This window comes from Pelodiscus sinensis, chromosome 3 (assembly GCF_049634645.1).
Source record: "Pelodiscus sinensis isolate JC-2024 chromosome 3, ASM4963464v1, whole genome shotgun sequence".
In the NCBI taxonomy this organism is placed as follows: Eukaryota; Metazoa; Chordata; order Testudines; family Trionychidae; genus Pelodiscus; species Pelodiscus sinensis.
The window spans coordinates 44,259,732-44,277,763 of NC_134713.1; the positions used below are offsets into that span (position 1 = coordinate 44,259,732).

The following is an 18,032-nucleotide window of genomic DNA, read 5'->3' on the forward strand; positions in this document are numbered from 1 at the left end:
ACCTACTAAATAGTCCTGCTTAGTAAATCAATTATTTTTCCTTTGTCATCTCTCAGGATGATTACAAAATAAAGTAGATGGTTTGGTGCAGGAACAGGAGCATCGTCAAAGAAAATATGTCAACCTTATATTTAAAAACAGAATTGTTTTTGTGGTAGTCATTATTAGTATTTCAAGGCATTTCCAAGCTGCTGAAGCTCACAGCATGCAGGAAACTGCTATGAAAAATAATAATCACCTCACAGTCTCCTCAAGGAGATTTTTGACATGCAGTACAAAATATAGACCAAACCTTGCATACTAATAGTCTCTCAGACTTCAAATGCCAGTGGCACTAGGGATGTTAAATTTAGATTAATTAACTAATCAAATAGTCAATGGGATTTCCATCAACTATTCAGTTAGTCAATTAGGGCACCTTCATCTTTGAACTGAGTCCTGCTGGGCTCTTGCTACAGTGCAAAAGTGGAAGCCTGGCACGGAGCACAGGGAGTCCTCTGATGGTCCCAGGTTCCTTGCAGCACCTGAGCCTTTGAAATGTACAAAGAACCTCACCAGGACTCTTGTGTATTTCAAAAGCAGAATCTCAGCACAACCATATAGTCGACTAGTCACTTAAATCCCTAAATGGGACTTTGAAATCAGTGAGACTACCTGTGTAAATAAGACAGTAGGGCTCATTGTAAATAACATCAGTTCACATTGAAGTATCTCAGAATGTTTCACAGTCAGTTATACCAGATTAATCACCCATTATAATTTAGTTATGGAGAAATGCAGTTGATCGATACTGATACCCAATTTTTGTTATCTAAATTCCCTTACACGTTGCCCTGAACATTTTCTTCACTTGTCTTCCCCTTGCTAGTGGAAATGGATTAATTTAAATGTATTTACAGAGTCTTTAAAAATCTGCAGGGATATTCTGATACATCTCCTCCTAATTTTTCAGCTAAATGCATAACACAGTCTCTGTTGTTTCTGGGAAGTCTGGGCTCTATAAACCTTGCCTGAGAGCTGTGAATTTTTGCTTCTACATAAATCATACTTTCCCATAAAATGACTATGATATCACTCTGTAAAGCTCTTGAGCAATAACAGCACTTCTGCATTCCTCATTGCAGGCTTAATTCTGCTCCTTCTGAAGTCAATGTTAAATCTGTTATTGACTTTAATGGGAACAGAATTAGACCATAGAATTGAAAAAATAAAATTGTTAAATAAGGCCTTATCTTTAATTATAAACATGTTTTGAGACCATTTAAATTCTCTTAATTTTTTTTATAGTCCAACATTTTTTGCACCCATGTCTTTCAGCGTTTTGAGAAAGTCAGTTTAAAAAACAATGCAAACCAAACTCTCAGTAGAACCAAGTGCCCTTGTGTGGAGTGAAGTGGTTTTGACTGTGAGGCTACAGCACTGCAGCGCTATTTTGGGACACTAGAGATATCCCGAAATAGCTATTCCTCATCTTTTGAGCACTCCTGTAATATCGAAATATAACGGGCTTGCTATTCCGACATCCTTGTAAACATTATTACACGAGGAATAAGGAACATTTCGGAATAGTAATTTATTGCAAAATAAGGCTGTGTAGATAGCACCAAATTTCAAAATAGCATTGAAATAAGATACATATTTCGACCTATGGTGCAGTGTAGACATACCCCAAAAGACCCAGTTTACCCTCCTCCTGAGAGTTTCTTAGCAGAGGGCTTTCCACTGAAAATTGGGATTGTTAAAAGCTGCACCCAGAAGGTGGTCAATATAAGATGTTAACAATTGTAGTATATATGAATTTCAGAATGATCATGTTTCACTACAATAGTATCAGTTTAATCTTTTCTATATAGACATTTATTCTGTGGGGCTAGGAAACAGGTACACAGTGTAGGATTGAATATTGTGGGACTGAACTTGTTTTTCTTACTGACAGCTTTGCTATTGATTTTGACTTCGGTGAGAGCAAAATCAGACTCAGTGAGTGGCTAAAATCTCATGTTGTAAATTTGTAATACTTTACATTACATTTATTGAAAGGAAAGCAAAATAGTGATCTCACTGTAGCATCTGCCAACTCTCCTGCTGAATAGAACTGAAACAGACCCTGTTAGCCACAGGGAGTGAGATGTGATTACAAAGACTTTTGTGTTTATTTTTCTTATCTGGCTTTTCTAGTTGCTTAGTAACAATACCCTGTGTGAAAAATTGTACATTTAATGTCTGTTAAGTATGTCTGCAAAAATTAGGGATCCAATTAATATATGTTTCCACTACGCAGCATATAAATGGCTGTTTTCACTTTCTTTTTCTTCTACAGGCTGCCTTCAGAAAAATTAGGGATACATTTGTGTCTCTTAAGAGAAATAAGCAATAAATATAAAGTATAGTAGTTCTGAAATGAGTAGCTTGTATTTTGAGATGGAGAATCTGGCAATAGTAAAGTAACTTGCTTGCAAAAGCATGCAAGGGTGGTTTTTAATAAACTGTACGCAGCCCCCTTCCGTAATAATGACACACTGGACAATTATCTGTGGACAATTACATCTCTCCTAGTTAAAATGATTTAAACCACCAAAACTCTCAATGTCAAGACTGACATAAAGCTTCTCAAAGCGGAGAAAAAAATGTTTGAGAACATAAGCCCAGTTTCTAAACTTGAGGCTCCAGAAGCCCCAAATCCAACTGGAATGGAGGCACTGAAGTTAGCTGACAGCCTCAAAAATGGTCAGTACCAGGTCAGGATGGGACAGTCTAAGGCAGCTGGGAGATGCATAGATAGCCTATCCCTGGAGCCCTGATCAGATTATAAAACTGTCCTTTTCTACAATTCAGGCTTACGAGCTGAGCTTATTGGAGTTTATTGACTAAATATTTTTTCATTGGGTAATGCTAATTAACTGAAATTAAAATTGTTGATAGGAAACAATCTGCTTCAATAAATTTACCTTTTTGAAAAGGTTTTGAGGAAAAAAGTTTATATATTGTCAAAATGTCATATTTCAGCATTTGTAAATGAAAAATTCTGGTAGTTTTTACTATGATTCTTATTCTGCCCAAGCAGCAATCAGAGGCCCTAATAAGGGTGTGTACACATTTGTTTCACATTTGTGATGATCTGTTTTGTCAGAGACCATCTCATGGAGATGATGCATCCTATCACACAGTCCTTATTCAAACAAGACACCCACTGACTGCAATAAGAGTTATGCTTGCAAAAGGGCTGCAAGACTTGCCTTGACCTTTCCTTCCATAGGTGGAGGATCTTGGGCTTTTCCTTTTCTTTATTACAGGCATTTTGTTCTATCTTTCCAACCACTTTAATTGCTTGCTAAAGAAGATGCCAATGGACAGGTGGTATTTGTCCCTTAGGGCCTCTAGCTTGTCACAGTAAATTGTGTAAAGAGATCAGTGAGGGAGGAGAAAAAAGCCACAGAAATACAAGGCTGTGTTATTTTTCTCAGTGTCTTTTATGTTGCAATAAAACTTATTTAAACCATTTCATATCGCAGGGTATGTCTACACTACCACCCTAGTTCGAACTAGGGTGGTAATGTAGGCATACCGCACTTGCAAATGAAGCCCGGGATTTGAATTTCCCGGGCTTCATTTGCATAAGCCGGCCGGCGCCATTTTTAAATGCCGGCTTGTTCGAACCCCGTGCCGCGTGTAGCCGCGCGGCACAGGGTTCGAACAAGCCGGCATTTAAAAATGGCACCGGCCGGCTTATGCAAATGAAGCCCGGGAAATTCAAATCCCGGGCTTCATTTGCAAGTGCGGTATGCCTACATTACCCCGCTAGTTCGAACTAGCGGGGTGTAGTGTAGACATACCCTCATATATTTAAAGCAGCTGGATTGCTTGCTGATTCAGTGCTGTAGTGGCAGCAAAGAGAAGTGGTTACTAGAGTGCCTCTGCCATTTCTTCAGCACGGCTTTCTTGCCTCAGCTTCAGCAGGAGCAGCAGCATATCAGAGGTGCCCTTGGATACTCTGTGACTTCTCCTCCCAAACCAGAGGCTACTTCAGCTACGTCTAGTCTGCAGCCCTTTACTGGAGGTATCCTGGAAAAGTAATGCCATGTCTAAGGAACGCGTCCGCTTTTTTGGAAAAATTTCAGAAAAAATGGACGTATTCTTTCACCATCCCTGTAACCTCGTTTTACGAGGAAGAAGGGATGGCTCAAAAGAGCTGTTTTTTCTGAAATTTGGCACCATGTAGATGCACCAAATTTCGGAAAAGCCTCTTTCAAAAGAAAAGCAAGAAAAGATATGCAAATTGTGGTATGTAATTTGCGTATCTTTTCCTACTTTTCTTTGTAGTCTAGACGTAGCCTCTATTAATCTTGAATATTGTTTTCTAATTTCTGTCAGAGTCCCATGTTCTAAGTTGGCAACTCTAAAGGTTCTCAGTAGGGATGTCAATGAGTAGTTGACTAGACAATGAACATATAAGCCTAGGCTTATCATGTTGACTACTTGCATTCCTCCCTTGCTGCCTCTGTATCGGAGGCAGCAAGTGGGGTGGGGAACAGGAGCTGATGCTGGGGGCAGCCAGCTTAAAAGCCAAGTTCCCTCCAGCACCAGATCTGCGGTGCCGCCTGCCTCCAGCTCCCGCGTTGCTGCCTCTATCAGAGGCAGCAATGGGGGGAGGGAGCAGGGAAGGCTGCCTCGAAGCAGACTCTGCACAGCGAACAGCCTGTTGTGAACAGAGTCTGCTCTGGGAGATGTGAAGCAGCCTCTGTCCACGGGGAGCTTGGATTCCCCCACAGACAGGGGCTGCTGCCACCCCACACTGCAGGCTGCCGGTCCATGAGGGGAGCTGGTTTTTAAACTAGCAGAGGCAGCAGCACAGGGTGACAGGGGACTCCCCAAGAGTGGGGCCAGGAGCATAATGGCTGATGGCCTCACCTTTGGGAACTATCAAATTGTTGTGTTACTGCAAAGATTTCATGCAGTTACACAACTATTCAATTACCTGATATCTAACATCCCTAGTTCTCGGTGAAATAAGTTTAGTTGCTTCATATCACATCTGCCCATCACATGCAATAATCCTCAAAAGTCACAGATTTTTATATAATAATAATAAATTACAGAATCTATTATTACAGCTATGATTAAAAACTCTAACTATCCCTGTCAGGCAGAGTTGGTTGGAGCATTCACATGTACTGATCCGCTTTTAAACTTTGCATATCTCACTTTGACCAATGTCTACTTCATTGGCCTGATTTTGGGGTGAATTTTGGACATCATCTGTTCCTATTGACGTGAGTGGCAGAAACCTTAGGGCTCAGTTTTGCCACCTCTATCAATTTTGAATGATTCTTTCTTGTGGACTAAAAATTACTCAGCATGTGTAAGGGTAGCAGAATCAGACCTCCAGTGTTTCATACCAAGATTCCTCTTCCCCAGACTTTACATGTAACGTTTTGGATGTTTTCAGATAATTTTCTGGGGCTTTCTTGTTGTTCTTAGAATCATAAAAAGTGTAGGATTGGAAGTGACCTCAATAAGTCATCTATTCCAGTCCCCTACTCTCAAGGCAGGGCTACCTAATAATTAGACCACTCTTGACAAGTGTTTGTCTAACCTGTTTTTAAAATCCTTCATTGACCGAAATTCTATAACCTCCCTTGGCAAGTTGTTCCAGTGCTTAACAACCCTGACAGTGAGGAAGTTTCTTCTAGTGTCCAATCTAAACCTTCCTTACTGCAATTTAATCCTATTACTTCTTGACTTGTCCTCAGCGGTTATGGACATTATTTTTCACCCTCTTCCTTGTGACATCCTTCTTTGTATAGGTTGAACCTCTGTCCTCCGGGACTCCCTGGTCCAGCAACATCCCTGGTCTGGCAGGACCGCAGATGTTGCTAGACCAGAAAGCCCAGCCGCAGAGGTTGAGAGCGGCTGGGAGCAGAGCCAGTTTAGTCAGCAGCAGCCTGCAGGGGCAGTGACCCAAGGGGTAGAGAGCCCTGGGAACAGCTGCTGTCCGGCTGCTTTCAAGGTTCTGGGGAACCCAGGGAGCAGCTGTCACTGCTGTGCCCAAGGGCCGGAGAACCCCGGGAGCAGCTGCTGCCCAACGTGGGGTTGGAGACAAGGAGCAGAGCCCTCGAGTGGGCTGGGGGCAGCAGACCCAGGCAGGTGAGCCAAGGACATCAGGTCTCAAGAGTTCTCTCTAGGCAGCTTGCCAGGAGAGCCCGGAGGCCTGACCTCCCCTGGTCCAGCAAATTCCCTTGTTTGGGACTACTCTGGACCCAAGGGTGCCAGAAAAGGGAGATTAAACTTGTACTTGAAAACTGTTATCATGTTACCCCCTCTGTCTTTTCCACAATAAACAAACTCAAATCTTTTAATCTTCCTTCACAAGTCTTGTTTTCTAGATCTTTAATCATTTTTGTTGGTCTCCTTTTGACTTTCTCCACATCTTCCCTGAAATGTGGCACCCAGAACTAGACACAATACTCTGTCTTAAGCTTTATCATTGCAGAGTAAACCAGAAGAATTACTCCTTGAGTCTTATTTACAACATTCCTGCTGATACATCCCAGAATATTTGACTTTTTTTTTTTTTGCAACAGTGTTATACTTTTGACTCATATTTAGCATGTGATCCTGTATGACTCCAAGATCTCTTTCTGCAGTACTCCTTCTTAGGCAGTCATTTCCTATTTTATGCATGTGCAGCTGACTGTTCCTTCCTAAGTAGAGTACTGTGCGTTCATATTAAAGAAAATGTAATCTCATGAAATTGCACTTCCCTGAAAAATTGTAAAATAAAGTACAACCCAATACTACTCATATCATACCACACACACTCTTTAGAAGAGTACTAATGGTAATTCTTACTCTGTTTTTTCAAATGGTAATTTCTTTCCTAGCCTAGTGACTATCACTAGAGCATAATATTGCAAAGCCTTTTGATGGGAATATATTAGGATAAAAATGTATCCCTGTGCAGTGGGGATTTACATGGTTCACAGGCCTAGTGCTAGCCCTCTGCCTAGTGGTGAATTTGCCCTTTATAGCAGTGATTCTCAAAGTGTTCCATGGGCCCGCTTTGGGAAAGCTGCTAGCAAGCCTATGCTGCTTTGCTTACTTAGTGTCCATAGCCATGGATGCTTGCAGCTCCCATTGGCTTTGGTTTGCCATTTCCAGTTAAAGGGAGCCACAGGAAGTGGGTGCCCTTGACTGGAAATGGTGAACTGGAGCCAACGGGAGCCGTGAAGCTCTGTGGCTATGGACTCTAAAGGGCACGGAACCACTAGTGGCTTTCCCAAAGCAGGCCTAAAGAACACTGCCCCTGCTCCTGCCCCAAGCATTAGCTCTGCACTCCCATTGCTAATTTAGAGCATTGAGAGACACCTTCTCACTCTGGCATAATTGTTTCAAACAATTCTGCTCTTTTTCAGCTCCCGGTTACCTACATGACAGCCCATGCATGCGCTGCCAGATCACCTTATCACAGATTGAGACCAAATCACATATATTCACTCACTTGCAACTCTGTAATATTGATGTCCCTCCCTGAACTGATAGACAGGTCCATATATGTGTCCACGAGAAGAATAAAGTTTGGCAAAATTATAATTTCCAAAAATTCTAATGACCATTTAAAAGTAGAAAATATTTTCAGAAAGTAATAAGTCTAGATGAATTGTCTTAGATTTTTAGTATAGGTTGTCCATTTAAAAATGATCTGCTCCCATTTAAATGTCACATTGTTTTTAATAGAACAAGTTAAATACAAACTATTCCAGTTTGCATTTTGTTCCTTCCCTTCTTCTACCCCTGAATTTTCAGTATACCAAGACAAATAAAATAGTGTTTTCTTCCTTTTTAAAAATGGGGGGGGGGGAGGGAGTGTAATCTTTATAGTTTTTATTCTATAGTTCATAAAAGGCAGTCCAACTGTCTAATAATCCTAAGATTGTCATTTCTAATATATGTCAACTTTTCCATTGCCAGGGTGTGTCAGAATTCATCCAGTCACTTCATCATTTGTGTTTTGGGTTGCTTGTAATTGTATTGTTCTTGTTACTCATACAATGACTAAGAAGTCTTTTTAGTCATACGTCCCTTTACATATAATACACAACACATACATCTCAAGGTGCCAGGGTAAACTACTGTATGAAGTTTATATCATCTTTGTACCTTTAAACTCTCAGAGTCTGTATTATCCCTCAGAGGTTTTACCTCTGTCTTCAGAACCCTATAAGGTAAGGCAAACTCCAGGCATAGTGGTCCAGTGATGGCAGACAGATAAGACAAGGGAATGGTGTGGAGGTAGAGACACCCTGGCTACATCTACACTGCGTCAGTTTGTCGGAAGATGAAATGCAAATGGAGCGCTCATTTGCAAATCTCGCACTCTCATTTGCATATTCTCTTCAGATCCTTTTTGTGGAAGAGGTTTTTGCAATAAAAAGCCCTGTGTAGATGGGGCCATTTGTTGGAAAAACCCTGTTTTGTGCAAGATCCCTTATTCCTCAAAAAATGAGGTTTACATGATCTTGCGCAAAACGGGGTTTTTCCGACAAATGGCCCCATCTACACAGGGCTTTTTATCGCAAAAATCTCTTCTGCAAAAAGGATCAGAAGAGAATATGTAAATGTGAGTGAAAGATTTGCAAATGAGCGCGAGATTTACATTTCCTTTTCCGACAAACTACTGCAGTGTAGACGTAGCGTAGCCTCTGTGTAAATGCCCAGTGGATCCTCTGTAGTGTATGGTTTGGAGACCAAATCTCTCTCCATTTTTGTATGTAGGCAAACTCTTCTCCTCTCCTGTTTCCTTTAAAGAAAAAAAAGAGTTCACAGGAGACTTGGCTAGTTTTCTCTTCCCCTATACAGGGGTTATTTTTGCACAGGGAGGCTCTCACATTGCAAGATCCAAGGAGGAGAGAGTTGGGGTTTTATAAATCTGTTTGTAAAGTTTCATGTACACTGGTGATATGGTGAAATAATTATTATTTTTCCTCTGAAATTCTTCAGGCTGCCTCTGAGTGACAAGGAAATCTCTTAACAATGAAAAAGTTCACACTGTTTGATTTTGTAAATGATAATTCGCTACAAATTGGAGAGACTTCATGGATACAGGATCTTCCCAATGATGACAGTGAACTAGAAGGACTCCTAAAACCAAATGAGCAGGTGCTAGTTAACTGGCCTGTGGGTGAAAGAAAGACAGAGAAGCATTTAGTAAAAGTAGTATACATGAGTGGTGAGTCCCTCTGCAAAGCAACTCATTTATAAGAATTTGAGATGTCACTAGCTGACTAGCAGAATAGTATCATCTGCTTGGACTTCTTCTTTTTCCTCCACTTCAGATGACCCTCAAGAGCTAGTTGAGATGATGCAAAAGATATTGCAGGCAGATGAAATTACAAAAATACAAGTTGTTGGAAAGGGCAAGAGGAAGAGGATTGAGATGATATTCTCAGAGAGTGAAGATAGCGACTTGGACAAAGAGCAGGTGGGTTTTCAGTCTCTTTTGTTTTCCCAAGTATGAACCTATTACTTTTGTGCTCTGTAATGTTCCAGTCCATTACTACTAACTTTCCTGAGTACACAGTATGTGCATCTTGGCACTGGGGACAAAGGCAGTCTTCACATCTTGGCAATGGTTTTCAAACTATGGGACATGACCAGTTTTACTCTAAGCCCGTGGTCCCCAACACGGTGCCCGCGGGCATTTCCATGCACCCGCCAGGTGCTCGGGGTTGGCCTGGCACCAGGTGCATGGCGGGGGGAGCGCCGGCCCCGGGAGCGTGGCGCTGGGCGGAGGGAGCGCCGGCCCCGGGCGCGCGGCGCTGGCGGGGGGAGCGCCGGCCCCGGGCATGCAGCTATGGGGGGGGGGCCGCCCCCGGGCATGCAGCTATGGGGGGGGCCGCCCCCGGGCATGCAGCTATGGGGGGGCCGCCCCCGGGGCGCAAGTGTCCGCGCCCGGTGGGCGAACGGCCACGCCCCCTGGTGCCCGACAACCTCGAAAGGTTGGGGACCACTGCTCTAAGCAGAGCAGCAGCACAGCTTCACAGGTGATTAATCAGCCCCACCCTCTTAGAGGCTCAGGGCTCTGTGCTGACTGACTTGGGGAGGGGAGGGCTGATTAATCACCTGTGAAGCTGTGCTGCCCCACAGCTTAGAGCAGTAGTTTCCAACCTTTTTAACCACAAGATCATTTTTTAAATGTAAGTGCAATGTAAGATCTACTTCAAACCAAGATACCCTTGCCCCACTTCCTTCCTGCCCCTTCTTTGAGGCCCCGCCCCTGCTCCACCCCTTCTGTCAGACCTACCCTACTCACTCCATCCCCTTTTCTCCCCCATCCTCACTCACTTTCACTAGACTGGGGTAGGGTATAGGGGGTGCAGGCTCTGGTCTTGGGCCAAGGAGTTGGGAGTGTGGGAGGGGCTCCAGGGTTAGCCCATGGTGGAGGACTGGGGTCCAGGATGGGTTTCATGATGCAAGCTCTGGGAAGGAGTTTGAGTGCAGGGGGACTCACATCTGGAGCAGGAGGTTGGGTGCAGGAAGAGGTTCAGGAAGCAGGCTCTGGCTGGGCACCGTTTAACTGAGATGGCTTCCAGGTGGTGGAGCAGTGGAAGCCCTGGCCCTTCACCACTCCTGAAAGCAGCTGGCATGTACAACAATGGCTCCATCACACCACATGCTGCCCTCATCTACAGGCACTGAGCCCACAGCTTCTACTGGCCACGGTTCCCCATTACTGATCAATGGGAGTTGCAGGAGTAGTGTCAGCAGGCAAGGACTGCTTGTGGAGACCCCCTACTCTGCCTTTCTCAAGGGCTGCAGGGACATGCCAGCCACTTCCAGGAGTAGCAGTTCCCACAGGGATAATTACTCTAGCCATGACGGGGTAGGCGTTTTAGAACTCACTACTCAAAGAATTAAATTTAAGTGCAAAAGAGAAATGAAAATTCTGAAATGTACAGACCTATCAAACCCCCAAAGTAACACACTTTGCTAGCAGTAAAAGAAGTAACAACCACCCCCCACATGTGTTGAGTTGAGAGAGGAGAGTGAAGGACAGTGTGTGTTTGTGAGAATGGCAGACACACACAATATGTGAATGACAGAGATTTGCATTGCTAAGCTCCCTCCATCCCCTTCTCTCTGGATATAGAGTACAGGAGTGGGGGGGAGGAGGGACACCCTGACATCAGTGCTGCCCTTCCCCCTCCCACACCCTGCACAGCAAGCAGGAGGCTCCCAAGGGGTTAGCTGCAAGGCAGAGAGCAGGAGCAGCAGGACAGTGGGTAGAGAGGTAATGGAAGTGCTGGTGCTTCATAGCTTCCTAGCCAAACCAGTCAGGATCACCTGTCAGAGGCTCCAAGATCTACTGGTAGATCCCGATCTACTGGTTGGTGACCACTGGCTTAGAGAGAACACTGGTCACAACCAGTACTGGGTCATGGAATGGCAAACACTGGGTCTTGTTGCTGCAGGATGATCAGGTGGGGGTGCTAAGGCAGACTACCTACCTGTTCTGGCACCGCAGACTGCACTGTGCCGCAGAAGTTGCTGGCAACAAGATCGGCTCCTAGGGGAAGAGGGCTCTGTGCACTGCCCCTGCTGCTGCCCCAAACACTAGCTCTGCACTGCCATTGGCTGGGAACCTGCTTCTGGGGTGCAGCATGGTCTGCAGTGCCAGGAGAGGCAGGAAGCTGCCTTAGCACCTCTGCTGTGCTGCTGACCATGAGCCGCTCAATGTAAGCCCTTCCTGCCCCCACCTTTGATCCTCCACCAAAGTTGGAGCATCCTCCTACACTCCAAATCTCTCATCCTCAGCCCCACCCCAGAGCCCACACCGTGGTCAAATTATATTGGGTCATGGGCATCAACAATTTTCTTCACCTGGATCAGGAGAAAAAAAGTTTTGAAAACCACTGGATTGGGGTAATTGTTAACAAAGGTCCAGATCTTCCTTCCATCCTTATCAGAAGCTGCAGAGGAGAAAATGATGTAAAATCTTCACAGCTTGGGATGTCATGTAGCTGCACTGCATTGTTCCCAGTGAAAAAGGGATGTCTCCGCTCCATAAAGTGGGCAAGGGTCATGGTTTCTTAAGTCTGCCATAGACTGAGATCTGGAAATTACTCAGAAGGACCCATGGATCTCAGGACTGACACAGAGATAGACACACAATTTTCCTATTCAAATTACATAACAAGGCCAAAATGAATACATGTTTGTAGTGTACTATGAGATCTTCTGATAGAAAGCACTATGTAAGAGCAAATGTATTCTCATGTGGCTGTTTTCAGGGGGAAATGATGAAGCATATAAAAAGAAAGAAATCATTACAGGCCTCTGCCTCTGCCAGCATCCTGAGTCAGCTTGAAACATCTTTCATTAACAAACAGGTAAAACATCTTGTCATCAGTAATTTTCAGCTGTGCAGCACAACAAAGCTGAAGTTCACATTTAAAAAAATAATAATTTATTTAAAATTTTAAGTGAATTTAGTGCTGCTGAAAGATGCTATTTTAGTAAATGTTCATATATCACATCAGAGGTGGAAAGCAGTATATTAGAGCTAAGTATTGATAATATTATGTTCAGTCAGTTTGGTTGTAAATTGTAGTTAAGTTATTAAAGTGAACTCATTTATATTTTGTCCATCTTTGTAAAGAGAATATCCTCCATTAGCCAAACATTTTATTATTTTCTGTTGCTGTTGTTGCTTTAGATACCCCAATTTATTTTTTTTCAGAGAGAACCATATTCTGGAAATGCCTTTCTGTACAGTGAGAGCAGCAGTGATGATGAAGAACCCTTGTTTCAGCTATCCAAAGTGGAACTATGTGCCAAAATAAAAAGTCTGAAAAGGAGACTGACAGACACCATGAGAGAAAACTGTCGCCTACGGCAATCACTGGTCATGCTTCAAGGTAATCTTTGGGAAAATAGACACTTTATAAAAAAAAGTAGAGAGTTAAAAGTACATTAAGTCCTGATTGTTGAGAGGAAACTTAGGGTATGTCTACTTATGGGACAAGGTCGAATTAAGATACTCAACTTCAGCTACGTTAATTGTGTAGCTGAAGCTGAAGTAGCTTTAGTCAGGTTTTGGCACCTGAGGAAGTCTACCCTGTAGGAAGTCGAAGAACACTCCTCCTCTGACTTCCCTTGCTCCTTGTGAAAGAGGGTTACTCGCGTCGACCGGAGTGCCCCTCTCACTGCAAATTGGCTGTCTTAACTAGACCGCTAATTCGAAACCCGGAAGATCAGTAGCGGCAGCTTCGATCTTCCTCTGTAGCATAGATGTACCCTTATATGGGAATGGTGAGTGCTCAAGCACCTGTGAAGATCTAGCCACAAATTAGTTAAAAAAAAAAGTCATTTCTGCATAACTGTAATATGTAACTCCTGTTGGCCCATAGCTGAAATAAACTTAAAAGGAGATTGTGAGATCACTGAGTTTAAAGATGTGGGAGACATATTAAATCAGCTGGATTGTTCCTCATAGAACATTTCCATATGCTTTATATCAGTGTTTCTCAACCAGCGGTGCAAGTACCGTTAGGGGTACTCGAGAGAAGCCTGGGGCATACGTCAATACAAGTGAAATTTGGAGAAAACAGAATTTTTGTTTTTTATTTTTGTACCTTTTATACCCAAAAAATTTCATCACCCACCCAGCTGTGATTAAATTGTTTAAACAAATGTGTTGCATTGGTAGAAAAAAATTTACTGTACGTACTGGGGATCTTTTTTTTTTTAAAGGGGTATTTTATAAAAAAAGGTTGAGAAACACTGCTTTATATAACTGAAGACCAAGTTTGAATAACTCAAATTGGGACTCCACTGACCAGGGATGGTAAATTTAGATTAGTTATAATTAACTCATCAAATAGTCGATGGGATTTACATTGACTATTTGATTAGTCAATAAGGGTGCCTCTGCCTTTGAACTGCCTGCTGGGCTCTTGCTACAGTTCAAAAGTAGAAGCTCCACAGGGAGCGGGGGACCAGTAGGGGACCCCTCTGGCCCCACACTCCCTGTGGGGCTTCTGCTTTTGAAATGTACAAGAGCCCTATTGGTGCTCTTGTACATTTCAAAAGCAGAATGGCAGCAGAAGCGGCATATATGGAGACTGCTTCTGATCCTGCTTGTGCCATTTCTGCTGTGTCTCTACCTCCCTTGCCCCCTGAGAAGACGATGATGGGGGGAACCAGCTTTTAAGCCGGCTCCCCCCAGCACTGGCTCCTCCTCCTCCCCTCTTGCTGCCTCTCTCTGATAGAAGCAGCAAGGTGGGGGGGAAGCAACTAGTTGCTTCCGCTTATCAGATAGTTGACTGGTCTCTTACATCCCTACCACTGACCTAAGTCTAACTGATGTCACTGTTAGGCAATTACTGATATTCTAAAATTCTCCATGCTCAGTTCTATCCCTTCAGTTCTAATTATTCATCCCCATAACCACATAATTTCTTCCTGTTGAAACTTATCAGTTATTTCTAAATAACACCTTGTAATCTTTTACTCAATTTATACTCATTTCACTCTTTTAATCAAGCCCTTAATCACCTTATTTGGCCTTCACCGTACCCTCATTTAATTCTTTGTTGTATGAGCAGCCAAAACTGTATGCAGCATTCAAAACATAAATGAAAAAATGCTGTCATCTGCCTCATCAGTAACATGATGCCACCATAAATATAACCCAGTATAACATTGCTTTTTTCTCTTGGTCACTATATGAATTTGCTAGCAAATATTCAGTTCAGTTAATTGTCTATCTAATTTTGTTTCATCATTACCATGCTTCAGTCTTCTCTCATCCATTTTACTATTGTGTTTTGGATTGTTTTTATCTAAATGTGTTGTCAGCTTTTTTTTAGATTGAAGCTGATATTGTTATTATCTGTATATCGTGGTGTTGTCACCATTTTGGTCCCACAATATTGGAGAGACAAAGTGGGTGAGATAATATCTTTTATCAGTCCAACTTCTGTCAACGAGAGAGACAAGTTTTGAGTTTATCCAGAGTGAGCTTACACTCTCTCCAACAAAAGTTGGTCCAGTAAAAGATTGTTAATAAGTGTCCATTACACTTATATCTCTAAGTATGTTTCTGCTTCTCTAGTGCTTATATTTCCCACTTTATGTATAATTTCTGTTAGTTTAATTACTGTGATTTTGCTTCCTCTTTATCTCTTATAGTGTATCATCAGATCATGCTTTGACACTCCACTGAATGTAATCTTTATAATGGACTCACTCCATAAAAGCTCATTTGTGTAAATAAATGTACTGACCAAATAAGGGGGCATCTTAAAGGATTTTTTAAAGCAAGAAATAAAAGGTCAAAAGCACACAGACATTACCCTCCATTCAAGTTAACAGAATTGGACCTGCATCTAACTGAATTCGGCCTATACTTTTTAATTTAGTAGTGCTGTACATATTTTAAGAAAGCAAAGTTTTTAAAAAAGACATGAAAAACATCCAGATCAGCATTATGATGGGCATGCATTAACCAATGACTCCTTTTATCAATCTGCAGAGAGCTGGCATGTTGCTTACGCTGGAAGCCTGCTCTCCACTGTAGCATTTACTTGAGGACAGGGTAGGGAAGGAGTTAAAATAAAAGGAAAGACACCTTTTAATGATATCTCTGCTGATTACTGGGGTTGGTCTAAAAGGAGACTGCAACTCCTATTCTCCTGAGTACTGTGACAGGCATTTAGTTACAAAAATACCTGTATATGTGAAACTAAACCAGAGTTTAGTAGCATCAGCGGCTATACTTGTGATCACTCTTTCCAATTTCAGTGTTGCCACAGGCAGTCACCCATTTTGAGGAACTGGTAGGCATGGCTGAGGCCCTGCTCAAAGGGGGAGTAACCACATCTGCATCCAGTATTCATTCACACACTGTCTGGAAAGCATCAAACAGTTCCTTATCAGATTCATATGCAACTATCCACAGTAACTCCAATTCACCGATAGCATTAAACGTGGAGGAAGAGGAGCAACAGACTGAGAAACAGGTTAGCCGAAAGTTTAATTCAGCAGTAAGAGTTGCTATATTGCAACATTCATTGAAGCCATGTAAAGAACAAAAGTAAACCTCAGTAATGATAATTTTATCATCAGATGATAATTAGAAAAGGTTAGGAATTTATTAATAAATAACCCTTATCTTTTTGCGTGTGAGGGGTGCCATTAGACTCAGTGAACCACAGAGAGCCCTCAGGTATAATCCTGACTTCAGTAGATTTTTAGATCTGTGGACGAGGACAGAGCATGGTCTAATATGAAATGCTTTTTAATTCACAGAATAAATGCTATGATTAGGTGTGTATGAGGGACTTTGTTGACTTCAAACAGCTGAAGGGAAAATATGGCCTTAAAGTTATGAAAAAGGTCTCTCTTAAAAAAAAAATAGATAAAAGTGTCTTCCTGCTTATGTAAAAGCAGGGGTGGGGAACCTATTTAGGATCAGGGGTCACTGACCCCTCATAAAAATCAGTCAGAGGCTCTACAACAAGTGAATAGCAAAAAGAAAAAAACTCTCACTAATATGGCCCCCGACTGAAGAGAAAGATATTCCCCACATTCCTCTTTCACTACAGAACCTTGGGGGGCCTTGGCTAGTAGATTTTGTGTGCTCCAGCCCCGGGGGATGGCAGGGGAACTGGAGCACCACCACAGGCTCCCCTATGCTGTGGGGGAGCCCAAACCTCAGGGGTCAGATGCAGGAAACCCAGAGGCTCACTCTGGCTCTCAGGCCTTAGGTTCCCCACCTCTGTATTAAAGAGAGAGGCCAGAAGTTAATTGGAGTTATTTTGATCTTGGATGGAGCAACCTGGGTCCCAGGTGTTCCTTTATAGTAATAGACCATCATCAGGAGATCACAGACATAGAATCTGTACAGGAAAATTATTAATTTAAAGATGTAATTAAAGAATAACTCCAGTAGTTTCTGAATTAATAAATTACATAAGTTTTTCAATATATTCAGTCATGCCAGTTGTATGGACTGTATTTCACATGGCCTCAAATCAGTGAAAATCCATTAAAAACTGTTAAGCAATGATGATTTTATTACGTATGACAACTGTTATGTATAAAACCTACCCTGACTTCTCCAAAGAAGCATACAGGTGTCAGGCTCAAAACGGCAGCACCCCAGCCGATCCCGGGCTCCACGTGGCACTGCTACTTTGAAATGTTGCATGTAGCCTGTGGACACCCCAGCTGGCCCTGGGCTACATGTGGTGTTTCAAAGTGGCAGCGCCGCATGGAGCCCAGGGTCTAGCTCCACGCAGCACTGCCGCTTTGAAGTATCCCCTCATCTTCCCTCTCCCCCCCTTGTTGCCTCTTTCTGATAGAGGCAGAAAGGGTATGGGAGTGGGAGGGGGAGCAACTAGTCAACTAGTCTGTTGACTATCCAATAAGCATTTGCTTATTGCATAGTTGACTACTCCTTCACATCCCTATTGGAAACCCAAGTTTGGGGAAGCCCAAGTACTCTGATTCTAAACGCAAAAAGCAGTTGCATTAGATATCTAATAATCTGGGTCCAAATTTTGGAGCTCTTATTGCCATCATGTAAGAATTTAAGGCAAATAGTTCCATTGAATCTAATGAGTCTGCGTCTGAAAATGTTAAAATATGGGAAAAAAAATCTTTTTAGAAAAGCATGATTACATTTGATTGTATTTTGTGAAGATTGGTACAGTCATGTCTATGACCTTTTTGTTTTTCAGTTCAAGATTGAAAAATGGCAGATTGCCCTTTGTAACAAGAGCAAGCCTCAAAAGTTTATAAATGATTTGATGCAAGCCCTTTATACACACGAATACATGGCCACCCATAGTCTGACAGGTGCAAAATCCTCCTCTTCTAAGGATAAAGCAGCAAAACCAGCAATGAATCAGAATGAAGTTCAGGAAATCATAGGTGATGACTGGTTTATATTACTTGTTATAGCACTGTGTCTTATTTTCCATCACACTTTCAACTACCATATTGCTTTGTATTTATTTTGGTTTTTCACA

At 42.5% G+C, this 18,032-nt stretch overlaps 1 protein-coding gene across 5 annotated transcripts in view; it reads left to right on the top strand.

The window, feature by feature from the left end:
- BEND6 (BEN domain containing 6) overlaps window positions 1–18,032 on the top strand; it is a 42,932-nt gene that overhangs the window by 17,366 nt on the left and 7,534 nt on the right. For all 5 annotated transcript variants that reach the window (XM_075923666.1, XM_075923665.1, XM_075923668.1 and 2 more), the window contains exons 2-7: window positions 8,998–9,226; window positions 9,333–9,478; window positions 12,288–12,386; window positions 12,737–12,914; window positions 15,802–16,019; window positions 17,742–17,934. In XM_075923666.1, the coding sequence (XP_075779781.1) occupies window positions 9,031–9,226; window positions 9,333–9,478; window positions 12,288–12,386; window positions 12,737–12,914; window positions 15,802–16,019; window positions 17,742–17,934 (1,030 nt within the window). In that variant the 5' untranslated portion in view covers window positions 8,998–9,030. The remainder of the gene's footprint in view (window positions 1–8,997; window positions 9,227–9,332; window positions 9,479–12,287; window positions 12,387–12,736; window positions 12,915–15,801; window positions 16,020–17,741; window positions 17,935–18,032) is intronic.